Here is a 23,654-nt window from a genome sequence, read left to right on the forward strand (position 1 = left end):
GGATGGGTCAGAGGCAGACCTGCTCCTTCACTCCTGCATGTGGCTGGGGGGGAAATGAGCTATTTCCTATTTTGACCTGTGAGTCACTTCAAGGATATAAACCATTAGCATTGGCAAAAATAGTCAGAGGGCTGGGAAACTCCAGAGCCTGCAGGGAGCCACAGTTTCTTCCTGCCCACTTTGTCCCCTGGAGAAGGACAAATGCTGCGAGGCACCAGCAGTATCTGGCCGTGCCTGCTAGCTTGGGAAGAAACAGACCCACCAGGCTCTCCATGACTGTTCTGGTGGACGGGCTCTCACTTGTGGTGTCTCAGACACGGGCTGTATGCATTCCTGGAGCAGGTGGCTCCTAGTGACACGTGGTAGACCCAAGTTTACCATCATGATGATGATGGCTTGTAAGGATTATTAAATACCTTCTGGAGGCACCTGTCTGCTGAGGACATTGCAGCATTTCCCAGTTGGAAGCAGACCCAACAGCCTCACCGCTGCACTGGCATCCCCTTATCACCAAAGATCCCAACACACCTTACACAGGTGGATCAGAAATCCAGAAAAGAATAGAAAAAAGCCCTAAAGCTGATCAGGACTAATCCCTACCTCTAAGCATGTTCACTTTTAAGTAAGTTATTCCTGCTGCACAAGGAAAGAGGGGCACAAAGCAGCCACAGTGTTTTTGAAGAGGATAAGCTGCCACATATGCTTGCCATATTTTCCCATTGGTTTTGGTTGGCCAAATATGCCTTTGATGATGGAGGGGAATCTTGGGAGTCCTGTTTTCAGTTCAAAACATCTTCCTATGTACTGAAAAGATGGAGACTAGGTAATGTTTGAGGGCACTCGGTATTTTACCCTAACAGTGCATCAGGAATGATCTATAAGGAAAGGGTAATTTTATTTAAGTAACCTGTGTCAAACACATGTGTGTTTATTACATGTGGGTACGTCTTGGCTGGTATCAGTGTCCCCTTGTGCACTCTGGGAAGACACATACTCTAAATCCATACCCCTCTGCCATCAGAGGGAAAAGTGTACAACTCCAGTGTGAGGTGTTCTGCATCACAGGACCTAGGATATTTCTGGAGGGCCCCTTTTTCTATCATGATGAAACAGACAGTCTACACCCAAGAACCATGGCCCAGAGGCTCAGCAGGATGCAGGAGGACACTAGCACGGATGAAGGGCAACTCACCTGCTACATGGCAGTGACAGGCTGGCAGGAGAGCTCACTTCAGTGAACTCTGTGGCAGACACACAGATAGGGTCATCTAAGGACTTTCAGTGAAGTATTTATCCATGCACAACAATCCTGCACTTCTGAAATCTTAAAAGGAAACATTTTTTGATCTATGTCACAGGCAAACTTGTTCAGCAGAATGTTCCCTTTCTTTCAGGGAACTCTTTCATCTCATCTTACCTCATCTCATCTCATGGGCTCACAGTTCTCCTCAGCTGCAGTCAGAAATCAGAGTAATACTTGGCTAGGAAACTCCCAGTGTAACCCCCTTTGCAGTGAAAAGGAGGGTCCTCAGTGTGCAGGGAAGGGGGGAACTTTGCTGCAGAAACAATGAAGCTTGAGATGAGTCCCAACCTAAAGGGCTAAGCACGTTCACAGAGCAAAGATCAGACACCTTCCAGCATGGGCAACATGGTCTGCCTGTGGTTTCTTAAGGAATGGGAAGACAGGGGGAAAGGGCATTTTTTTCAGTTCCTGGCTTAGATTGCTGAAGCCAGTAAAATTCCTGCCGCTTACTTCCTTGTAGCCAGATAGGGTAGGCTGGTGTATGTTCACATGTAAATGCCACTCCTGAGACTGTGAAGTATGTTTGATGAAAGATGCTAAATCAGCACTAGAGGCTATTTATAGACAAGTCTGTAACCAAAGCCCTGGATCTGCACATTCCCAGTCTCTGGGGGAGTTCAGGTCAAATCTGAATTTTGTCGTCTCAGGCATGCATAAGCCTAACCAGCCACAGCTGCAGCCAGTGTCGAGGTTTTGTTAATGCAGAACAAAAATGCCCAGAGCTTTGGCTCCAGGACCACTTTTGTTTATCTGATCTCTTTTGAGAGCTGGAGCCTGCTTTTTGCATAAGAAGCAGATGGAGGAACAAAAAAGAGCGAAGGCCACAAAACCATTCTGGGTGAGTATTGTCTTGCCAGCTTGGGGAGCAGAGTGAGAGCAAGCTGGGCTCTTTGTCAGAGCCCCTGACTCCACTAGGGAGGAGCACAGCTCCAGGAGAAGGGTTTTGGCTCCCATTAGCATCACAGCCGGTTGGAGCTGCCAAGGAGGGGGATGCCTAGCTTGGCCACCACACAGCTTCCACCTGCTCTGCCACCATGACTTCATGTGGCTACCGGACCCCCCAAAATCAGTGACCACCGTTTCTGCAGATGAGGCTCACATGGGCTCAGGGGGCTGCGTATGTGCAAGGACCAGCTTCCTTCCCCATTGCACACAGGGCTGTGGCTGCCATGCTGGGCAGACTGAGTGTGTAGCACAGCTCAGCAGCTTTGCAGCAGCCTTGATTACCCATAATTGCAGCCTGCTGGTGTTGGACATTTTTGTGGCCTACTCCTGTTGACCTTCTTGCCTGTCTTATGTTTCCAACAGCCCCCGCCCCACCCCCCACCCCCACCCCCAGTCCTCAATGGGGCTCAAAGAGATACAGAGGAAGCATTACAAGCAGGGAGGGGAAAAAAACCCCTAGCTTCAGAGACAGTGAGGGAGAAGTGGTCTTATGACAGAGTCCCGTGTCCTTCAGGCAAGACTCCTAAAAATCAGTAGTTGTGTTTGAAGCCCAGTGACTCCAGTGTTTTCGTAAGTGTAGGATTTACCACAGACTTTCTCTTTGCTGAAGTCTTGAGCTCTAGCATCTTGCACAGCTTTTACTTTGTCTCTACGCATTAGACAACTTCTCTTCAAGGCAGCAGCAGTAATTTCAGATCCTGCCCCTTGTGTTAATCAATGTTTGAGCGCTGACTCCAGTGGAATTTACTTGGCATTTCTACCCTGCTACCTGAAATCTAAAAGGGTTTCCAACAAACGATGGCTTACCTTTGAATTACGGAAAGACTGAAATGCTCAGGCTGGAAGGAGGAAACTGAGGCACAGAACAAACCCTTGTCTCTAGTCAAGTAATGTATCAGTAGCAACTCGGGGATGGGAATTCTGACACGAAACCCTGTGTTTTTCTCCTGACCATGAGATGGCCGAGCTGCTTAGAAACCAGGTACAGGCAAGTTTATCCCCTCTTAAAATGACCCCGCAATGAAATTCTCTGTAGTGTTTAACCAGTAAGCACTTTTATTGTTGATTTTGAATCCATTAAGACTACATTATGTTGGATTATAAAACTTTGGCTACATCTCCCACATTTGCATGCAGGCATTACATTTGCAAGGTTTTCTCAGAAAAATGGAACAGGCGGATAAAATGCATAAAGGTTATATGATTATAACATGGAAGCGGCATGTCAGTTACAGAAATTTGTACCACATGTACCAGTAACAAACCCACACCCCCATGTAAAACTTCTTTGTCCCTTATAAATCCAACTGCTTCCTCTGTCCCTCATCTCCATGCCCTGGCTGTCAATCAGCCTGCATCTCCACTGTTTATGAAAACACATCTTTTTCTAAAAAAAGTTTAGTACAGTACATTTTTTCCCTTAAAAACTAAAACATTTCTCTTTCACTACCCCCTCCCTCCCCCCAAAATGAAAAATCTATCATAATCTACATATCTGTTCAAGCACTGTTATATGTTAGGAATCTCTATTGCATTACTCAAAAGTATCAGATCAGTAACAAACCTCTAAACAAACTAGGATGACCCAAAAATTCCCCTTGCTCTAAAACTACAGAGAACTGAAAACGCTATACTGCATTATCACACTTGCATGCATGTATCCTGAGCCACCTGTATTTATTTATTCACCTTAAGCCCCTTTTAATAAATAACTGTCCAGCAGTAACATCCAGAAGTGTGCTGTCTCCTCCAAATTAAACTCTATATTTACAGAAGTAGGGCTGTTTTCTCAGTGAAATGTGTAAAAAACAAACAAAAAAATAACAATAATAAAACCAGCAAACAATTAAAGAGAGAAAGCATATTACTGATCATGTTGCCTAAAGACCAACAGGAGTAAAAAGCATTAGGAGCAGCAGGTGCACATGCATTTGAACTGGTACAGTTCATGAAATAGTGTCATTCATTGTTATTCTCACTAATTCAGATGAGGAGCTGTTTCTTTTCCTTCCTTTCTTCCTTTTTTTTTCCATTTAGGACTGTCTGCTCTGCAGGCTACTCCCACAGATGGCAATACATGCACTGAGGTTGAAAGGTGGCCATAAATATGCTTTGACCAATATGGTTCTGTATCATATTTAAACACATGGGGTTTCCCTACCCGCTGCTTTGCACCTTGTGTCATTTCACATCTGTGCCAAATGTGAGCCAAAGGTCTTCCAAATCCACATTTTTCTCTTGGATTTGGGGAAGCATTAGATACTCACTTTTTGCAGGTTTAAAATGATGCCTGCTATATGCTGGAAAACACAGGAGAATCATCCCACATGAGAACATTTCTTAGCAGTGTAACTACTGTAATTCCAGCTGACATACAAGCACACCAAAACATTGAAATATCAAGCCAGTTAGAGGGATTTTGTCCCTTCATTTATTTTGAGCCAGCTCTCAGCAGACAGACACCAGTATTACTGCCTTGGTTTCAGCTGGCCTACTTTGATTTATACCAGGTAAGGATCAAGCTCAACAGACAGTAAAATACTAACCAGTTTCTTCTACTGCATTGTTACAGTGCCTGAGATCACTGTGAACAGGTACATTTCTATACAACCAAAAGGCCTTTCTGTAGCCAGTGCAGCATATTCATCGCCCCCACCTTTGCAAAGGCAGTTCAGTTCAGGTTCACTTGCTCTTCTTTCCGCTTTATCAGTAAACTCAATCTGCAGTGCTCCCATCACAAAAGCTGCAGCCAAAACTAGTGTTACACATCAAACGCTTAATTTTATATAGTGAAAATGCTAGGAACTCCATTTATGCTGAATACAAATTTCCAATTCATGGTGGTTCCTGTTTTATCATACATGGCTCTGATCACCTGGAAGCCCAAACCACTTCTCACTGCACTTGCAAGTTATGCAGAAATTGTTAGTATCTGTTACCTCTGCAAGACTGGCTGTTCCAGCAAAGAATAATATTCCCCTCAACGGCAAACAACAGGCATGTTGGATGTGTGATTGTGAGAAGCCCCCCTAAGCCAACATCTCCATTCCCACTGGAAGTGAGTCAAATTCTACCAACATTAACATCAATGCAAATCTGCAACAACTCTACGGACCCCCTTCAAGATCTGTACAGGTGCAAGACAATAGAAAATCTGGTTCCCAGGCTTTGCATTAGCTAAAGTTTACTCCTGATCCATCAATTTGACTTTATTAGCAGATACTAATTCTGTACACAAGTTTTTCCTTGTATCATTAGACCATTTGTGAGCTGCACCATTGTTTCAATCTCATCACCACCTGCTGATCAGAAACTTGGCATCTAGAGAAGTGGTCTGCCCCACTCCCTCAAGCAGCTAAAGCTCAAATGCCATGTTTTGTCCTGGCAGAGGAATTGGTTTTATTATCCTCTGCCATTTCAATTCCTGGTTAGCATTTGTTGGCTAATTATTCTTAGACAGCCAGCATGAGAGGCTGGTACGTTCAACTGTACATACACATTACAAATGGTCTTAGACCCAGCAAGTTTATTTCACATAGGCGTCCATATAACCAAAATAAAGCCTGCCACCGACCTCTGTTTCTAAAGCTCCTTCCCCCACATCCAGGTCCCTACTCCCTCACTGCAGTCACCCAGTTTCTTTCACTAGTATTGAAAGTGGAGCTTCACCGGAATTGCAATGGAAAATTGGACATGTTTTAGTTTCACCTTTCAACTGAAAGAAACAGAGGTGAGTGAGTGACAACTGTGTGTTGTCGCACTGGCTGCAAAAGCCTTTCCATTCACAGGAGTGTTGCTCTCCAAGTAATTTTTGTAAAGGAAGAGAAACCAAACAAGACCGCACACAGTTCCCACATACAAACACAGACACACGTACACACATACACACACACTTCTCTCTCTTCCAAAAAGAAATCCATTCTTATGGGCCAAATTATGCAGACCCTATTCAAGTGACTAAAAAGAATGAGGATAGGGTTGACTGCATCCCAATTCTCCCTTCTGATCTCAATAAATTCATAGGTCAGCAAATTAATAGGGCATAAGGATGCTCCTCTTGACCTGCAGGAGATTTTAATGCATGCAGAAGCACTTTGCTGGCTCAGACCTAAATTAGGAACAGCTCCAAGGCCAGCTGGCACCCACAACTGGGATTCCACTACCTGCACCAATATACATGAGGTAAGAGCATAACTCAAGAGAGCAGAGCAGTGCAAGAGAAGGAGGCTCTGTGGTTCTTCTGCATACACACAGCATGTCACAGCGATCAGCATAGACCAATGACAGCTTGGTATGGCGTTCTGCAAGTGGGACATCCACTGGAAATAGTAAGCCTGATTTCTATTTGTACCAGTGCAACTTTATATGCCTGTAACAACCGCATGAAGAGCCCTTAAATCTGGAGTAACTGCATGATACAGTCAGTGTTTTATTTGGATTTATGTGCCAATAACTACTGTGATGTGCTACACACCCACACCTACACACAGATGGAGAAATAGGTATATGCTGTGTCATAATGCAACATAAACATCATTTCTACAACTACTCTAATAACACAGCCAGTGCCAAAGTGAACCAGCACAGGGATTTGCAGCCACCCTCTCCAATATGATAGGTGGTGGTGGTGAAAAAGCAAGCTCAGGTGTTATTTTGATTCATTAGGGAATGATCTGGGCACAACCCACTCAGGTGTTGCTTAGTGAACACTATTTATGGGCTGGCCCGCAGTCCCGCGTCATATATTCCCACATCTGTGTGGGTGCTCACATCACTTTCTGGTGACACACAGAATTGAGGTCATGGGCGCACAGTCAAAAGGTTTGGGAAATCCTCTAGTGAAACACTATATAAAACAGGGATAAAAGCTCATACTGACACTTCAGGCCATGCCTCTGAGCCATGGGTAGACTGCAATGTCAGGTGTTGGTGGGATCCGGGCTGCCTAAAGAAAGCGATACTCAGAGAGGAATTCATGTCTGAATCACAAAAGGATCTCGTTCTGGTTGGCAGCAAGATCAAAAGGAAATTTATCCAATTAAATAGCAATGAAATCAGTCCCTCAATGTTGCTGATAGAAGTAACACATGCTGTTTGCATATTACAGCATTTATGCTCAGATTGCATGTATATTTGCTCCATTTTGGCCCATGTTTTCTATAAATGAAAACTATACACCTTGCCAAAACGTTTTTTCTAAAAATTCCCCTGAACTTTGGGCAAATCTGTACCCAGTCTCATTCAAGGTTTGGGTTTCTAGAACCAGTATCTGGCCTTCAGTGGCTATCCTATGCAAAACAGTCGAAACATAAGCAGAGATGGCAGGCTCAAACCTGATTTTCTCAGGAGAAAAATGCACCCTTTTTCTATGCTAGATTGCTGCCTCTAGATAATTGGCACATAGTCTCATCTTACTTCATTATCGTTCTTATAAACTTTCATGGAAATTCCACTGCAGAACCAAAATCAGAAAGTTATCTTTGCAAGTATTGTTCCATATTAACATCTGGATGCAGTACTGTTGGGGAAAAGAAAGCAAATTCCTCAAAGAACTATGTTTAACCGACTTGCAGGTGGCAGCTATCAAAACAACTGATGCGCATGTACCAGCTAAAATTATTAATGAATGATCTGACATACCAAGTCAGACAAATGTCATATGTAAATAGATCTTCAAATGTCTACATACAAAAGCTGCTACTGTATCTAGATGAACATTTTGGTTTGTTTCTATACCCCATAGCTCTGAATCCTACCCACTGAATGTTTACTCAGCACGTGTGGTATAAATATATTCATACACTAAAATTGACACTTGGCAATTTTTCATTTCTTTTTTCTTCTTTTTTTTTTGCTGACCAGCAACAAATTCTGATATCTTTAACTGTAAACCGATACTCAATAAATATGCCGTGCTCAGCAAAGAGACATGTTTTGTCAATCAGGATTTTGCCACACTCTAAGCTATGGGCTGTGGGGGTGGGCGCGAAGGAGGAGGTCCAGGAGGCGCTCGGGATGGGGGTGGTCCAGGAGGTGGCTGCCTGGAAGGGGGCTGAAGAGACACAGGAGGAGAAGGATTCCTTGGAGCATTGTTGAGAGGAACATCATTGCGCTGCGGCAGCTTTAGCGGTGGGCTGTAAGGGGCAGAGGTTCCATCTGATTTCACCCGAGTGAAGTTTATGCATCTTCCCTAAAGGGAAAGAAAAAATCATTACTCATAACAAGCAGATGTTTTGATTCAGCAGCAGCTAGCCAAAGGAACTAAAAGCAGAGGGGCCAGGCTGCACTCAGAAATTGTCATCCAGTACCGTTCACTGGGTCCTAGAAATAATATTCAGACCGTGCTGTACTAAAGGTCGGTGCTAGAAACCAATGCTGTCCTTGGGTTTCAGAATCCTGCCTACAGAGAACAGCCTAGGACTGGTTTAAACCAAAATGGACCTCAGTGTAACTCTGCTCACATGTGCCCCCTGCTCTGCTACTAGAGCTACACAGAATACACCTAAAGCCACAGCTCCACCAAAGTCATGGCTGCCTTGGTGAATTCCCTCACGGACAAAGCTGTGCTTGAAAAAAACTGATAGCAGAGACAGGATTATATCAAAGGAACACCCTTAGCAAAGACACCTCCTGTAGCTTTCTTCTTCACAGTGATGCTAGCCTAGCTAGTGCCCATGCTTTGAGCACTACACTGCAATAACACATCTGCCTTCTGTGCTCTAACGTAGATGCGGCCTCCCTCACAAGCACCGACAAGGTGTGGGACTTGCACAGAGGACACTCCACTGACTGTATTTTCAGAACGGATGTGGGATGCAGGCAGGCAGAACCTGATGAGAGAACTGTGGATGGAGATTTTAGAAAAGTAGCAGCTTGGGTTTGAAAAAACAGCAAGCACTGAGGATGTCCTAGCCAACCAGGGGAAACACATCTGGATTTCCTTTAGCCAAAACCTTTTGCATAGGTTCCCACTAACCAAGTTCCAGACAGGAAGAGAGACAGACAGACCCAAAGACCACCTAGCCTTTCCTGTGGGGAGCAGCCAGAGGCTCCTGGGCACTTCAAAACTTACACGGCAGCCTCAGCCACACACCAAGATCTCTGCTGTCTGCTGTACTTGCTCCTCCACGTGACCTCTCAGTTTTGTTACAAACTGCCCCACTGTTTCTGTGGAGGCCTTACGAAATCCTGTAGACACAAACCTTGTGTGAGGAGATGCAACACTTGGCATCACTGTCTCCACCTTCTCACCTCAGGAGGTGGGAGGAGATGCTTATGCAAGAGCCCAGCTGCCACAAGCTTGGCAGAAACCTGCACCTGGAAGTCAAAAAGACCTCTTATCATCACATACAAAGGCTGGAGACTAAGACTGCCTGAAAATGCAGGAGGGACATTGCCAACAGCCCATTTACAGGAGCTGGGATGTGGTTTCCGAATAAGTAACTGTGGGCTGGAAAGTACCCATCCCATCAGTGATGAACTCCATTTGCAAGCCAGCACCTTTTCTTTTGTACGGCAAGCCTGGTTTGTTCCATGTAGCCATCATCCTAGTGAAAATGGCCTCTGTGGTTTAGCATGGAGGGGAATGTTACCTGTTTCTCCCTTTTCAAGGCAAACACTGTCTGGGGGGAAAAGGAAAAAAAAACCATTTAGTTTGTTTAAAAAATATCTGTCCCAGAAGGCATTTTCCCTCCATTGTTCTGAAAGATCCACAGAGCCACAATGCTGATGAGAGCCAGAGGTTTAGGTTGCATGCTGGCATCAACAAACCAAATTCAGGTGAAGATTACGTCAACATCCCCCAAGCAAAAGGCAGGAGAAGGACTCCAGATTTAGAAAAGCTTATCTCAGAGTTCAGCCACTGTAGATCACGGTCCCCACAGCTACCAGTGGCTGTGATACCAGGGGAACACTGGAACCCACAGCAGTGACAGATCGCTGCCAGCTCAGTGCTGCCTGGCATGAGGAAAGTCAATCAAGAGAAGCTTGTATAAGCTCGAGAGCTCAGAAAATTATTCAATAAACTTACTAACTCCCAAAGGGCACCCACCCTACCCCTTCGGATCAGATGGCTCAGGGCTTCAAGAGCTCAGCTGCAGCTAAGAGTTGTTTGAATGGGCATGTTGGTGCCTGTACATGAAATGTACTCTGTAGTTCTGCCCCAGCTTTCACCATCACAATTCACCACTACACTTATACATCAGTGTCAATAAGTAGAATAAAATCCCTTTTCTAAAAATATAGGCTTGTTACAGCAGACTTAGGTTATGAACTAGGCTCAAGGCAATACTATACTGGGGCCAGAGCCCTTGCATGGAGGCAAAGGGCAAAAGTCAAGGTCTTGGTTACTTCTGCAACAAAGATAAACCACTGGATCAGAAAAACCAAGTTGACACTTTGCTCTGCCCCGTCATAGAACTCTAGTCCTCACCAGCATTGCAGTGGGCAGCCGTTCTTGTCAGCTCTGTCTTCTGCTGTGCTCCATTGTATTCAGAACTCATTTGGAAACTGAGCAGTATTTACTGTCATGCAATGAATGTTACAGATATATTTAACAACTGTACTGCAAATACATTTAAGAAAACTCAGCCTTGATATTTATAAAGTTATGAATTTAGAACAGCTAAATAATAACCCAGGACACACAAAAAAATAAAATGTTGGAGGTATTCAGATAAGATGCACTGTATGGGGAGGGAAAAAATTAAGAACAAAACTGTCTCCCTTATAGTAAATACAAAGCTGCAAACCCACCACTAGTGCTTTTGCCTACAAGCCTTTCCTGTGTCTCTGTTGTGTCTCTCTCCCAAACATCAATTCCAAATATATTCATAGTCTATAATCAAAGGGGATCCCATAAATCTGTTTGCATTACTTTCACTTCAGTTAAAGTGATAGGCGACGTCAAACTGCTGCCAGTTTCTGCCACACTTGCTGATTTGTCAGACAGATGGGTAATTTAAAGGCCATGCGCTGCATTGTGTCATGAAAAATACGGTTGGGCTGGGAGACTCTGACAGACAGAGGCTTGGATGATCGATGTATGTATTGTGACACTTCCTCACAAAAGATTATCGGTGTTAGCCTGCAATCTCATATATCAAAGACTTCTGGTGAATACTGGAGCAAATCCTCCTCAGCAATTCATGCAGCCATTGATAAAATGAGGCTGAACTCTTAGCCAGTGTTAGGATTAACAGCTGAAAGGGAAAAGGAAGAACAAAGGATAATAAATCATAGTTCATAGTTTAGACTTATTAAGTGTATTTCACCAAAGGATTTCTAGGTTGAAGAATTAAGTTCTCCACTCACCACATCTCCTAACAACAGTGCCACAGCTATTCTACCTAACATGCACATCCCTCCGGGGTTAGTTTATAAAAAAACCCATGATGTTTCTCAAATAAACATGCTAACCACAAGATTTTTAATATTCTGTGTTTGAAAGGATTAAGTAATTTCCTCTCCAACGACACATAAAGGCTTTTAAACCGTAGAGAACATGGACAGAAATCAGGTTTCCTGCACACTCACCTACGCACTCCCCATAGAGGGATTCACAGGGATCAAGCGCCACCACCACTCTAGTAATGGTAACAGTATTTTTATTCCAGAAGCATGGTATACACTGACTGTTTTAGGGAAGGTGTCAGAGTTGCAAGGTGCAGTAATACCACAATGATCTCAGGCACAACAGCTGTTGGTAGCTGCTTTATTGTTTTCTAGGAAGCAGATGATCTACATAAATCCAGTTCTGTCTGCTTTCAGCCCCACTCCCAGTGCAGCATCCCTCAGATGGTGCGACCCACATTGAGTACTGTCATTCAGGCACCAACTGAAGGTCAGCAATGTGCCATATGGAGTTACGCCCTTGTGTTGTGCTCACATCTGCACAGTCTTCCTAAAGCACAATTATTTTGCCTCCCCATATGTCCATCCACTTGTTCGGCTCTTGTTATGCTGCTTGCCAAACTGGCTTTTCAAAAAGTACAAATACTGAAGCAGCGGGATCTGCCCTTGTCCTGACTCCAGCTTTTATCCCAGTGTAACAATCACATGTGCAATTTAGGCATTTTGTACTTCCAGGCAATGCCTCCTCGACCACCTAGGATGTGGTTTTTTGTGTCGTTTAAGGCGGGGAAGGAAGGGAGGAACCTCTTGAAAGCCACCATCTTATTTCTGGGCTACTTTCATCACAGTGCTCAGTATATCACTCCCCAGTGCTTGTTGCCCCAAAATCTTTAGCTGCTACTCAGCAAGTTTTCAATGGAAAGGAACAACTGTTAAAAGGATCCAGGCAATTCAAAAAGTCTCTTCACCCATGATACTAAGAGCACTTCAGCAAAAAAAAATTTAAAAACCACCCCATTTACCAGTAGACGTCACTTTTCTCTGTTCATTTTCATACATACATTGGTGTTTACTTAACAAAATCAAATCCAGTTTCATCTCTGTGCATGCCAGAGTGTTTGTGCACACAAGGTATGTCTGTTTCTTAATTTTAGCTGCATTAGTTGACCTAAATAAAGATAGCCTTCCTATTACAAATTTTTCTGAGTTTTCATTCACTCTTGTTTTTGCTTATGAAGCCTCAGTGCTGCAACTCTGACAGCAGAGGCGGGTATCTGACTGGGGAAGAGTTGGCTTCACTTAAATATTTACTGCAATTTTTTTTTTTTTACTTTGTAAGAATATGATACTTGCTTTTACCTTTCAGAATGGATTAAAATAAAATGATTCGTTTAAAGTTTGAGCATAGCAATCCAAAACACTGGGCCACCAAACTAAAAAAATAAAGTGGCTCTCAGTCAAAAGTAGTACATTTAGGATGCTGAAATCTGTAATGAACGTAATTTCCTTGGGCTCAAATGAGCAGTCACCTTTCTCCCCAATTTTGTTTATGGATGTCACAGGGATGACTCTGCCAGATTGCTAGGGACATGGTTTGTCAGCATGTAGCTTCACTTCCTAAATATCTATGGGTAGTTCATTGTCAAAGCAGAGCTCTCAAACTCAAAAGAATAGGTTCAGGTTTTTAGGCTACCTACAAAACCACGAGAGCAAGCATCTACAAAAAGTCATAATCACTTTAGCTAAGTGAAGGTTTTGATACACACACCCAGAAACCAATGGGATCATTTTCAGATCAGTGACTTTTTCAAAAGCTGAAACTTGGAAAAATTAGAGGACAGGGTAATCCCTGTCCTCTAATATGGACCAAAAGTGTTCTAGCGGAAACACCTACACTGAGCATCCTGAAACAGCAACAGCATGGTAAACTTGTTTAGCATATGCATTTATGAATGAGGTAGATTATGGATACAGTAATTTTACAGAGGTGGTACAGAGTTCCCACTATTTGAGTTCCCTGGGCAAGTGTCAGGATTAGGAGCTGACTCCTCAGGAGCCAGGATCTATGTGCATCAGCCTTTGCCAAAAGCTTCCTCACACTGCACTGCTTCATGCTGACTGTGCACTGAACATGTCACAGCTCATTAAAACCTTCACGGATTTCCTGGGAATTGCACTGATTACCGTGCAGCATACAGGCTAGAAATTAGTGAGCCACTGAAACAGTTTGTCACGTAAAACCTAAGCCTGCCCAGTTTTCAGGCACATTCAAGTAACTTTTACTAAATCCTACTCTTACATTTGGGACTCAGGTACTGGTTTTGTGTTGAAAAAGTACTGGAAATTTCAGAGATTCCCATATCAGTAGTTTGGTGGTTGATCATACTTTCAGGTCAATAAATATGTAATTTATAAGTAATTTCTAATGATATTATTTAACAATTAAATTTGAATCATAACCATTAATCATACTGTGGCTATTGCATTAATCATGAACAACTAATTTATTAACTGCAATTAATTTTTATATGTAGCCATTTTAAGTTATTAGGTCTCAAATCAAAACATTAAATATCATCAAAATAAAATATTTGTTTGCATCAGAACATGACTCTTTAAATACCTTCCAGTTTAATAAGTCCTTTCTTGTCAATAACAGCTTTCTGGGCATCTATTTGGCTATATCACTTAGCACTGATGCCTAAAATGATAGTAATACAAAACTATGAAGAGATTAAGAGAAAATGGGGTTGACTGAAGAGAGGAGTATTTCAGAAGTAAGGTTCAGTGAAGTGGCAATGTCCAACAAGGAGAATATAATTATTATTTTCTTTAGTGCTCCTTTTAAAAAGGAGAATCAGTTCAGCCCACTCTTTATCCAGTGTATCATCTGGCCTCTAGAAGTAAATTTATCATTTCTGTTCCCTCCTCCTTTGATGTGGTTATTGGAGGGGAAGGAAATCATTGCATTGTGGGCTGTGAATCACTCATAATGTAACAGTGAGACCCTATAATGGCCTTAGGTACATCAGATAATTTCAAATTGAGAATTACAAAACTATGAATGCAAATGCCCAAGGATGATCTAAGCAGCAGAAACCTCTGTTTACCGCACCGTGTGAGTGAGACGGGGCTGCCAAGGGCTGTAACTTACTGGATACACTCAGTGTCCTTCACACAGCAAAAGGAATTAGACTGAGCTTTAAGATGTGGGAGGTAACGTAACTTTAAACAGAACACATGTCCTGACCCAGAAAGGGGCAGTGATACTTCAAAGCAGATGAGGCACATGTGGAACCTTCGCACAATCCTCAAATACACTCTCATAAGCAAATTTTGTGCCTTTTACTTTTTAGCAATCAAACTAAACCACCCAGAAGCCTCAGCCACTGGCTCACAGGTGCAGCACCAGGGAGACACAGCACATGAAGTTAATCCCTTCTTCGGAAACTCTGGTGCCCGAGTCGCAAAGGAGAAGACAGCTGCACAGGGCCGAGAGCAGAGCGCGCACTGACAGTGAGACACAGCCAAGCAATGCCTCAGGCTACTGATACGTTCAGAATAAAACCTGTTAGCTTAGCAGAGACATGGTTCATGCTGCTGCCCAGAAAGCCCAGGTGAGAGCCAAGCTGCCTGAGCCCCTCTCACAAAGGGGGACCAGCCTTGCTTCGTAGAGGGGCTGGGAGAAGAGACCCTTCAGAAGCCCAGTATGCCCTCAGACACCCTGGCTATGGGAGCCTGATAGCTGAAAAAATAGGATTTATGGAGTGGGGAAGGGAGGAGTGAGCACAGGAGCTCTTCTGACACCAAGTGTGCAGGGGATCCCCCTGTCCAGGGGATCCCCCAGGGGCTGAGGGAGGTATGTGGCCAGGGCAAACTCACTAAGAGGCCCATGGCATGCACCACACAAAAACAGCAATAGAAGTTATCTTCTGGTTCACTTGCTGGCCAAGGGAAAAGTCAACAACAACCAAAAGTCTTCATTTTTCAGGTAAAAGTAGTATGTTACAGTAAGTTTCACTTGGGCTTGAAACACATACGTGGTTCAATTTGAAACACCTTTTCTGTCCAAAACTCAAAGACAAGATATTTCAAAACAAAACCTGAAAATATTGAGACTTTTTCAAGGGTATTTTTTCAACTTCAGCTAATTCCATTAACATGGAAAAATATTTACAGCCCATCTAAAAAAGCAGCTTTTAGCCAAAATGAAGATAGTCACGTGGAGAATGGTGTCCAAATCTACTAGGGAATGAAGATAGGAACTGTTTTGCAGTAATATTAATAGCTGCAGTATCTCAGGCTTCTTTACTGTGTACTGTATTACTACTGTAGCTTATTTAATCACAATACTGAGAGTTGAATACAACCAAGTATTGATAGGTTCCCACGACACATGTCTGCAGACACTGCTCCCCAGTTCACAGCCCCAGCTGTGCATGGCACTGCTTGAAACCAAGGACGGGTACTCTGGGAGCAGTCTATTCAGTTAGCTTTAAGACCAGTGCAGGAATACACTGAAAAGAAGACGGCTACTTCCAATTTACCCCTGCAGAAACCAGCCAATAATGAGGCATCTGAGGGAGGAATAGCTCAGTCAGGGTAATCAGCCTTTTAAGCTAGGGCCAGGACCCTTCAGCAAAATAAACTTTGTGCTGAATACATCCCCACCACCCAGCTCTCACGTGTCTGATACCACTTTTCCAGCTTAGGCGCAAAAGGAAAGTGATACGGAGACATGGAGCAGGTGACATGGAGAACCCATCCCAGTATTGAAGGCAGGGCTATTCAAATAATTTGTATCACACTCTATTCAGCAGGGAGCTACATGTTGATTCCAGCCCTGCCTTAGAAGGAAGAGGCAGCAATGGGCTGCAGATACCTCCTGAAAGAATGGCCAGAGTCACAAGATATCTTCCAGGAATGCACAAAACATCACATGTCTTGGACCTTGCTGAGATTGTGGCTGAAGTCACAAACAGTGCAGATCTGTAACAAAGCCTGTTGATTCTGAGCCCTAAAAGTGGCAAAGGGAACAGAAAAGGATAACCGTGGGCATAATCAAAGTTGAGGTCTATCAGGTGTACTTTCTACTCAGTAATGATATCAAAGTACAATCAGGACAGACCAAATCTCACCCAAACCTGAAGCAAATATCTTAACTGAAACCTGCACTCACAATGCATGATTTACTGCCTTCCTCTTTTCTGACAGCTTTTATAGATGAGGCTCCCAGAGCAGAGGAAGTGAGGAGAGCTACTGTCAGGTCATGCCATCTATGCAAGGTTATGCAGCAGCTTTGGGGAAAAAAAATATGGTATTTACAAGTTCAGGACTCGTGACTCACATCCCTTGTTTTACCACAGCACCACACATTTCCACACTTGAATGCTGACCAGACTAGAATGTGGTTCAAGAAAAGAACAGTGGTTGGTTTGCAAAAGAGTTTTCTCTTTCCTTTGGCGTTTTCAGGGAAAAGGAGATTGCATTTGTCCATCATCCGCAATAGGGAGGGCTTTGGAGCATAGCAACAAGAGCAACAAACATTTGCTGGGTGCAACAGACTCATCCTTGAGGTATTGGTGGCTTGCTGGGAGGAGCATATTAGACCACAAAGGACCATAACTGGTCTTACTCAAACTGTAATTAAGTCTCATCATGCTTTCCAGGGTGAATTATTTGATTGTCTCTTCAGGAGCAAGCTGGGATTATGGTGTGCACAGAGGAAAAGCACAATGTTCTTTACCCACCTAGGGTATAAGATAATGCTGGAGACTCATGAGATATTTCTGGTGAGAACAGTTATCATTTTTCCTTGCCACAGCCAAAAATGTAAAATCCTGGCCTACCACACAGTCAAGCTGCCTCTTTGTTTAGGGTCTGGAAACAGATACAAGTACCCCCAACCCATCCCTGGGTACCTGGCCCTTAAATGGCTCTGCTACTACCTACAGCAAGTAGATGGTAAACCTCCACCAGTTCCTAGGTTGCTCTGGGCTTGTCTCACAACGGTTTTCTTCTCCTGGGATGAGACTCATACAGTTCGTTATCATATTTACATATTTACAAGGCACAGAAAACCTCTTGTCCCCCAAAAGCTCCTATGTTAAGTTGGATGGAAGAGCTCCTTAGGACACAAGCACCTTACTGTTTCTAGGAGTGAACACACAGGGAAACAAGTACTAAAATCCTGACATGGAACTCTCCTTCCCATTTCAGGTATGCTACCGAGACCCAACACTCTATGCAAATATCTCGCTGCCATGTTTCCCCTATGCAGCTTGACCAGTCTACCAAGTACCAGCTCTGCATTCTGAAGTTACTCTTTTCCATGAGCACCCCATTGCCACCTCTCTCATACAAACTCTGTTATACACCCAGGTTTCAACCTACCAGAGACAGTGACCTGTTCCCCAGCAGTAGAAAAAAACCCAGGTACACCTCCTCTCATTTTTCAAAAGTCTGCTCCACTCAGAGTGCCCACCCAGCCTTTAGCACTGCAAGAAGGGACACTGCTCTTGGCAGGTCTCGCTTCAAAGTTTCTGTATACCCCACTCCTTAAAGTTACCAGCCACTGAAGACTGAAGTGCCTACCTGGGTAATTGCATTCCCTAGAAGAATCCCCAAAAGGAGGGGAAAAGAAGGAATATGTTTATGTGTGGGGAAAGAAAAAAAAAAAAAGAAAGAAAAAAAAAAGGCAGAAACATCTTAAACGCTGCAGAAACTGCCACTGTTGCTGCAAAGAGCGCAAAGTGTTTGCAGTCTTCTTCCAGGAACAGTTCCTATCCAAGACTAAAACTGGCATATAGAATTGGAGGATTTTATTATTAACTTAATGTTTATATTCAAAGCAAGATTAAGTTAAGACTAAGACTTAACAGACATAGCTCATAAGCTCTTCAGGCTGCCTAGTATCTTTGCATTACTCACACAATGGCAGACACAGTGATTTGAGCTTTCTTCTGGTGCCACAACATGAACCACAGTAGTTTGTACAAGAACAAAGGCATCCAGAACCACAGCTCCTCTGTAGAAAGTAAGGATGCAATATCTTTTGATTTTTAGTTATCACTCTGTACAATAACTTTAGTATGAATAATAGCATTAATACATTATCTTACACTTTTTTATTTCTAGAGCTCAAACACCTTCAGAGGAAGGCCACAGCATTGCATTCTGCATTTGGGCAATCTGATTCCTACACAGTTACTAGAAATACATAAGCAGGGAGTTAAGGAAGGCAGGGTAAATTAGTTTCGGGACCGTTACCCAATGCAGAAGACAATACAGGATGCACAGCTCCCAGCAACCCAACTGGAACAAGGCAATATGGGGTTCAGCACTGATTCCGGGGTGCTGCCAAGAAACAAATACATGTACTGGCCGCAGCACATCTGTTTCATTTGCATGTGCAAATCGTGGATCTGTACAGGCAGTCCAAGTAAGCAACTGCATATGCATTTGTGCACATCTCAAAAAAGATGTACCTTCATTTGTGGGTTTCCTCCTAAGCCCCAAGATAGTCATCTGACTCCAAGCCAGGCCTGCATGGCTTAGGCACACTGTACTCCCAGTACTATTGTGGAGCACCAGTGAAGTGCTGCCTGGAAAACTGTGATAACGAGCCTATTCCCCCAGTCGTGGACAGATCACTAGTTCTACCTGGGGGCAGACAGGCAGCATCTATCCCCAAACCCTATTTGTGAATTCTTCCTCCACATCAGAAATAACATGAGCCTCTTACAAGTGAGAGGTGATGCCAGTCCGTGGGCTTCTTGCCCAACAGGAAATTCATTAGTCACTGATTACATGTTTCCAGCTGCAGTGCTCAGCACATCCTGGGAACTGTGCGTTAGGACATGGGTCCCACACCAGGGAGCTTCCCCCCCCCACGCCATAAGCCTGCTACAGCAGGAATGAACCTCACAGATACTGGCGTCATTTGCAAAAAGTAAAAAATGAAGTAAACCAGGAGCTATGTGTGTCACATTTTCATTGCAAGTGACAAAGGGAGATCACCTGCTGTGGCAGGCAGAGCTCCCCTCTCTGATTTTTCACCAGCTTATGAAGGCAATTGGCTCCACAAAGGTTAAGCAAAGGGAGAAAAGCCCCAGAACCCAGCAGCAGCCACTGAAGGAGCTCAGTGCTGCTGTTCCAGCACCCCCTGTAGCTCTGCCAATTACTACTTGGGCGATGACAACACATCTCCAAGCTAGTGGCAGAGAAGCCTATTAAAGACCATTACTTGAAAATAAGTCACCAGAATGAGCTTCTAACAGCACTGCTACGTGGGCAGCTAGTGTGGAGTGACTGTCATCCTCGTGGGCTGCATTCAAACTGCTGCCCACCTGTAGGTAGCAGCCAGAAAGTAATTACTAGTAATTAATAATCCATAGGTTTGGTGTCCCTCCATTCATTTGAGGAGTCCCAAGTGCCTGGCAGGACTTAACTAAACCTCACAGCTGTATGGAATGTAAATACTGTGTTCTCATGATTATTTTGCAGCTGGGAAATCAAAGGCACATAGAAGTCATGGTAGCATTACAAGGAATCACTCAAAATTTGAGGGTAAACAGACCTTCTGAGCTTTAACAAACCTATCAGCTTAACAGTGATTACCTTGAAAGGGATGCACAGACTAAGGAACCCAAATAGTCCTCATTTCGGAGGCTAGTGTTTAAAATCCCAGCTGCTGTGCCTTGTTCAAAGTCATGCAGTAAATCAGCAGTGAACACCTGAAAGAACCCAGAAGTCCTGGCTTCCAAAATGACCAGCAGCTCTTATTTTGTGAAATTTTTGGCTGCACAGCAGCCTTTTTACTTTCAATTTTGTAGAACGAAGAAGAAAAATAGGCTTTCAGTTTTTTGTACAACAGTCTGCTTCTAGTTCCCTTCCCCAGAAAAGGGCTTTGCATGTGCAAACCACAGGGCAGTACTGCTAAAGCATTGCTTTTTTCTAAGAAACGTCCCATGAGTACAAAAGGGTGATGGTGACAGCAAAATCCAGCCTACACTCTCACTCCTTCCCAGGTAATTTTCAGTGACAAGAATGAGATCACTTTCTAAAGCTTTAAAGTAAACAAGAGCAGTTCTCTCTGAGGGAAAAGTTATCTTTTTTTTTTCTTAGTTGAGGTTTTTGGTAAACCAAGCCTCTGAGAATTTCCTGTGACAGTATGCGTGGCAATGCTAAACGGAATGGATTGGCTGAAAGCAGCAACTAAGCAGACCATCTGAAAGAAGCATCTCACCTTCCTCTCTGCACATATTGGGGCTTTTAATGTTTACTTGCTGGCATTGGTAACAGCCCCACTTTTGATCCATGAGGCCAAGGGGAAGAGCTTGAAGTTCCATTTCGCAGAGACTACTGACAACCTGCCCCACCAGCTGCTGTGGTTTCTGAGAGACACTTCAAGATAGCCAGACATTATTATTTCCCAAGCTCTAATCTCCATGGCAGTCCCCTGCAAGCTCAGAACGACACCAACACAGTGATGGGGATGTCCTCAAGACAACCTGTCTTCAGCAATACATAGCTCACCAGGCCATGTGGCCACTCTGATATGTTCCCTGTTGCTGGACGAGTAGTGTCCCTGCCACACAGCTGTCAGTCCTTGTCTTGGGCCAAAAGAGTGTCTGCTGGTCTTCTAAGCCTCAAACTTCTGGGGGAAGAAGCAAAGAATGGCAGCCTGGCTCTAAGGGATCCATCACTGCAGCAGTTGCACAAATACCTATAAAGGCTTCACCTTTATACATTACTGCAAGGAAGAAAGATCAGCAATCCACCGCAGAACCACTAGCCCTTTTTCATTTCTTCACTCTTCCGCTGATGCTGTATGAGAGCTTAGCAAAAAGCCATCCTACAAATAGCAGCCTATCTGCTAATGATGGGGTAGAGCTAAGTGTATTCATTCCTTGTTGTCCCATCCTGGTGGAACAGAAGCTCCTGCTAGAGATGACCTGCAGACATCAAGTGAGTGGGGTCCTACGACACTTTACTGAGATACTTGCCAATCTAACAACCAATTTCAGTGGTGGTGCTGTGACATGATCTTGAGTAGAGACCAAGGGGAAAAGCTGCCTGCAGATCCAAGCCAAGCACCATGGGCACAGCTCCCAGGCAAAAAGGTATCAGGGCTTGTGCTTGGCTGGTCTTCTTTAAATAGGCTGTTCCAAAAAGTGCCTGTGATTTTCACAGCCAGTCCTATTAACACAGTCCTGCCTAATACTGATGGGTCATCCATCCCGAGATCCTTTTCTTGATCCACAGAACTCCGTGGAAGGCATTAGCCATGGCAGGGGAGCTCTCAGGAGTCTCAGCCAGCTCTGCAGGGAGGCCATAACTCAGGGCATGCTAGAGTGTGAGAAGAACAGGGGAAGGAGGCTGGTCACCAGCCCATTGCTCCCAGAGGGCAGGACTGCAGGGCACCAGTCTGTCTCATCACGGGGAGGTGCAGGGAAACAAGGACTGAGACAGATATCAAGGAGAGGAAGAAACCACAGAAGGAAATGGAAGGGAACGTGTAGGGCAGGAGTCCAAGGGAGGCACAGGTAAGGAAAAGAGCAGGCGGTTTGAGAAAGAGAATAGGATCATGACGAAGGAAGAAATAAAGATGGAGGATGGACAGCAGCCCTGCCCCCCAGAGCAAAGGGCAACAGAAATCCCCTTGCATCAATCAGCCCTGTATTCTTGCACACATGCTTCAGCCTGAATTTGCACTGCAAGGCTCACAAACACTCTGGAATGGGCCTCACCACATGAAGACACAAAAAACATATGAACAGTGCCATTTTTAACTTTACTTCATGATGGGAGTGGGGGAGAAGTCACGATTTGAAAACATGGGGTAGCAATACCGCCTTTGCTGTATGGTTTGCAGACCCAAAAAGAAGAGGGCTGTGTTGTGGGGGAAGATGCTGAACAGCTCTGAAAAAGTCTAACAGACTTTTGCTTCTTTGTGACATAACCAGACACATTGGTGAACATACCAAAACCATTAACATATTTTGTTTTCCACCAAAACTATCACAGATAAAATTTTCCTACAAGTATTTTTCAGATTTTTTGCGAGAGAAAGCTCAGTACTCACTACAGAAAACCACAGTACTCATTTTCAAATTATGAACAAAATTACAATTTTCAGAAGTTTTAAAGAATGTTTTAATGCCAAAAAAAAATTCTCCTTTGTCATCTTTCCCCTATCCCAAAGCTTTGTGAAAAAAATTTTTCTCCCTGTACTGTGGATATTCTTATCTCTATAATTAGTACTTTCATTATGCAGAAAAAAAAGTGTTTTGCTATAACTTCTCCCAATGGCTACAAAAAGCAAACATATGCCCAAGTGAAGCAATAAAAATGGAAAATGAAAACTGTTTGGTTTCTCTTTCAATGGAGGTAAACTGTGAAACAGAAATTTGGAAAATGTAACTTCAGTGAGTTATCTTGTTCCAGTGGGAAACAACCTCTATCTCTTGCAATCCCTGAAAATGTTAAGATAATAATTTGACTGATTCTGGGAAATTCAGAGATAGGAATTTTCTGAGTTATGAATCTAAATGCCACTCTCAAAACAGTGTTAAATTGTGTTCCTTTGCTTTTCCTGAACAACCAAGACAGCTATGAAATTACCTTCAATCAAACGATACAAGGCAAACTATAAAACCCAAAGAACCCTTCCCCCTGCTCCCCCAAATCTCTCAAAACCCCACACAGGAAAGCAATCCCTCTCCAAGATCACCGCATAGTCACTGGCCTCTGGATGGCACAGTCTGGAAGAACACCATGCACTGAGGCATGTTGGGCTGTACTTTCATGTCTACCTACCCAACAGTAAACCAAAACCCACTGACTGTGCAGAAGTGTCCTTGTCCCTGCTGGGGATGAGTGGAGCAGAGCTGTGGGCTTGCTCCTGGGGCTGCATGAACGATTTCCCCATTCTTCAGCCAGAAAGTAAGTGTGTGCACGTGTGCATATACTCCTATATACTTAATGTGTACATTCATGTATATTTATACACTTATCCCCCACCAAAAGCATAAGGAGCCAATTCTCCACTGAG

General features: G+C 43.8%; 1 protein-coding gene across 1 annotated transcript in view; it reads right to left on the reverse strand.

Annotated features, from left to right (window-relative positions):
* Positions 1 to 3,281: 3,281 nt before the first annotated feature.
* ANTXRL (ANTXR like) overlaps positions 3,282 to 23,654 on the reverse strand; it is a 64,534-nt gene continuing 44,161 nt past the window's right edge. Inside the window, exon 18 of the mRNA XM_005242597.3 lies at positions 3,282 to 8,438. Coding sequence (XP_005242654.1) covers positions 8,208 to 8,438 — 231 coding nt within the window. The 3' untranslated portion in view covers positions 3,282 to 8,207. The remainder of the gene's footprint in view (positions 8,439 to 23,654) is intronic.

This window comes from Falco peregrinus, chromosome 1 (assembly GCF_023634155.1).
Source record: "Falco peregrinus isolate bFalPer1 chromosome 1, bFalPer1.pri, whole genome shotgun sequence".
In the NCBI taxonomy this organism is placed as follows: domain Eukaryota; kingdom Metazoa; phylum Chordata; class Aves; order Falconiformes; family Falconidae; genus Falco; species Falco peregrinus.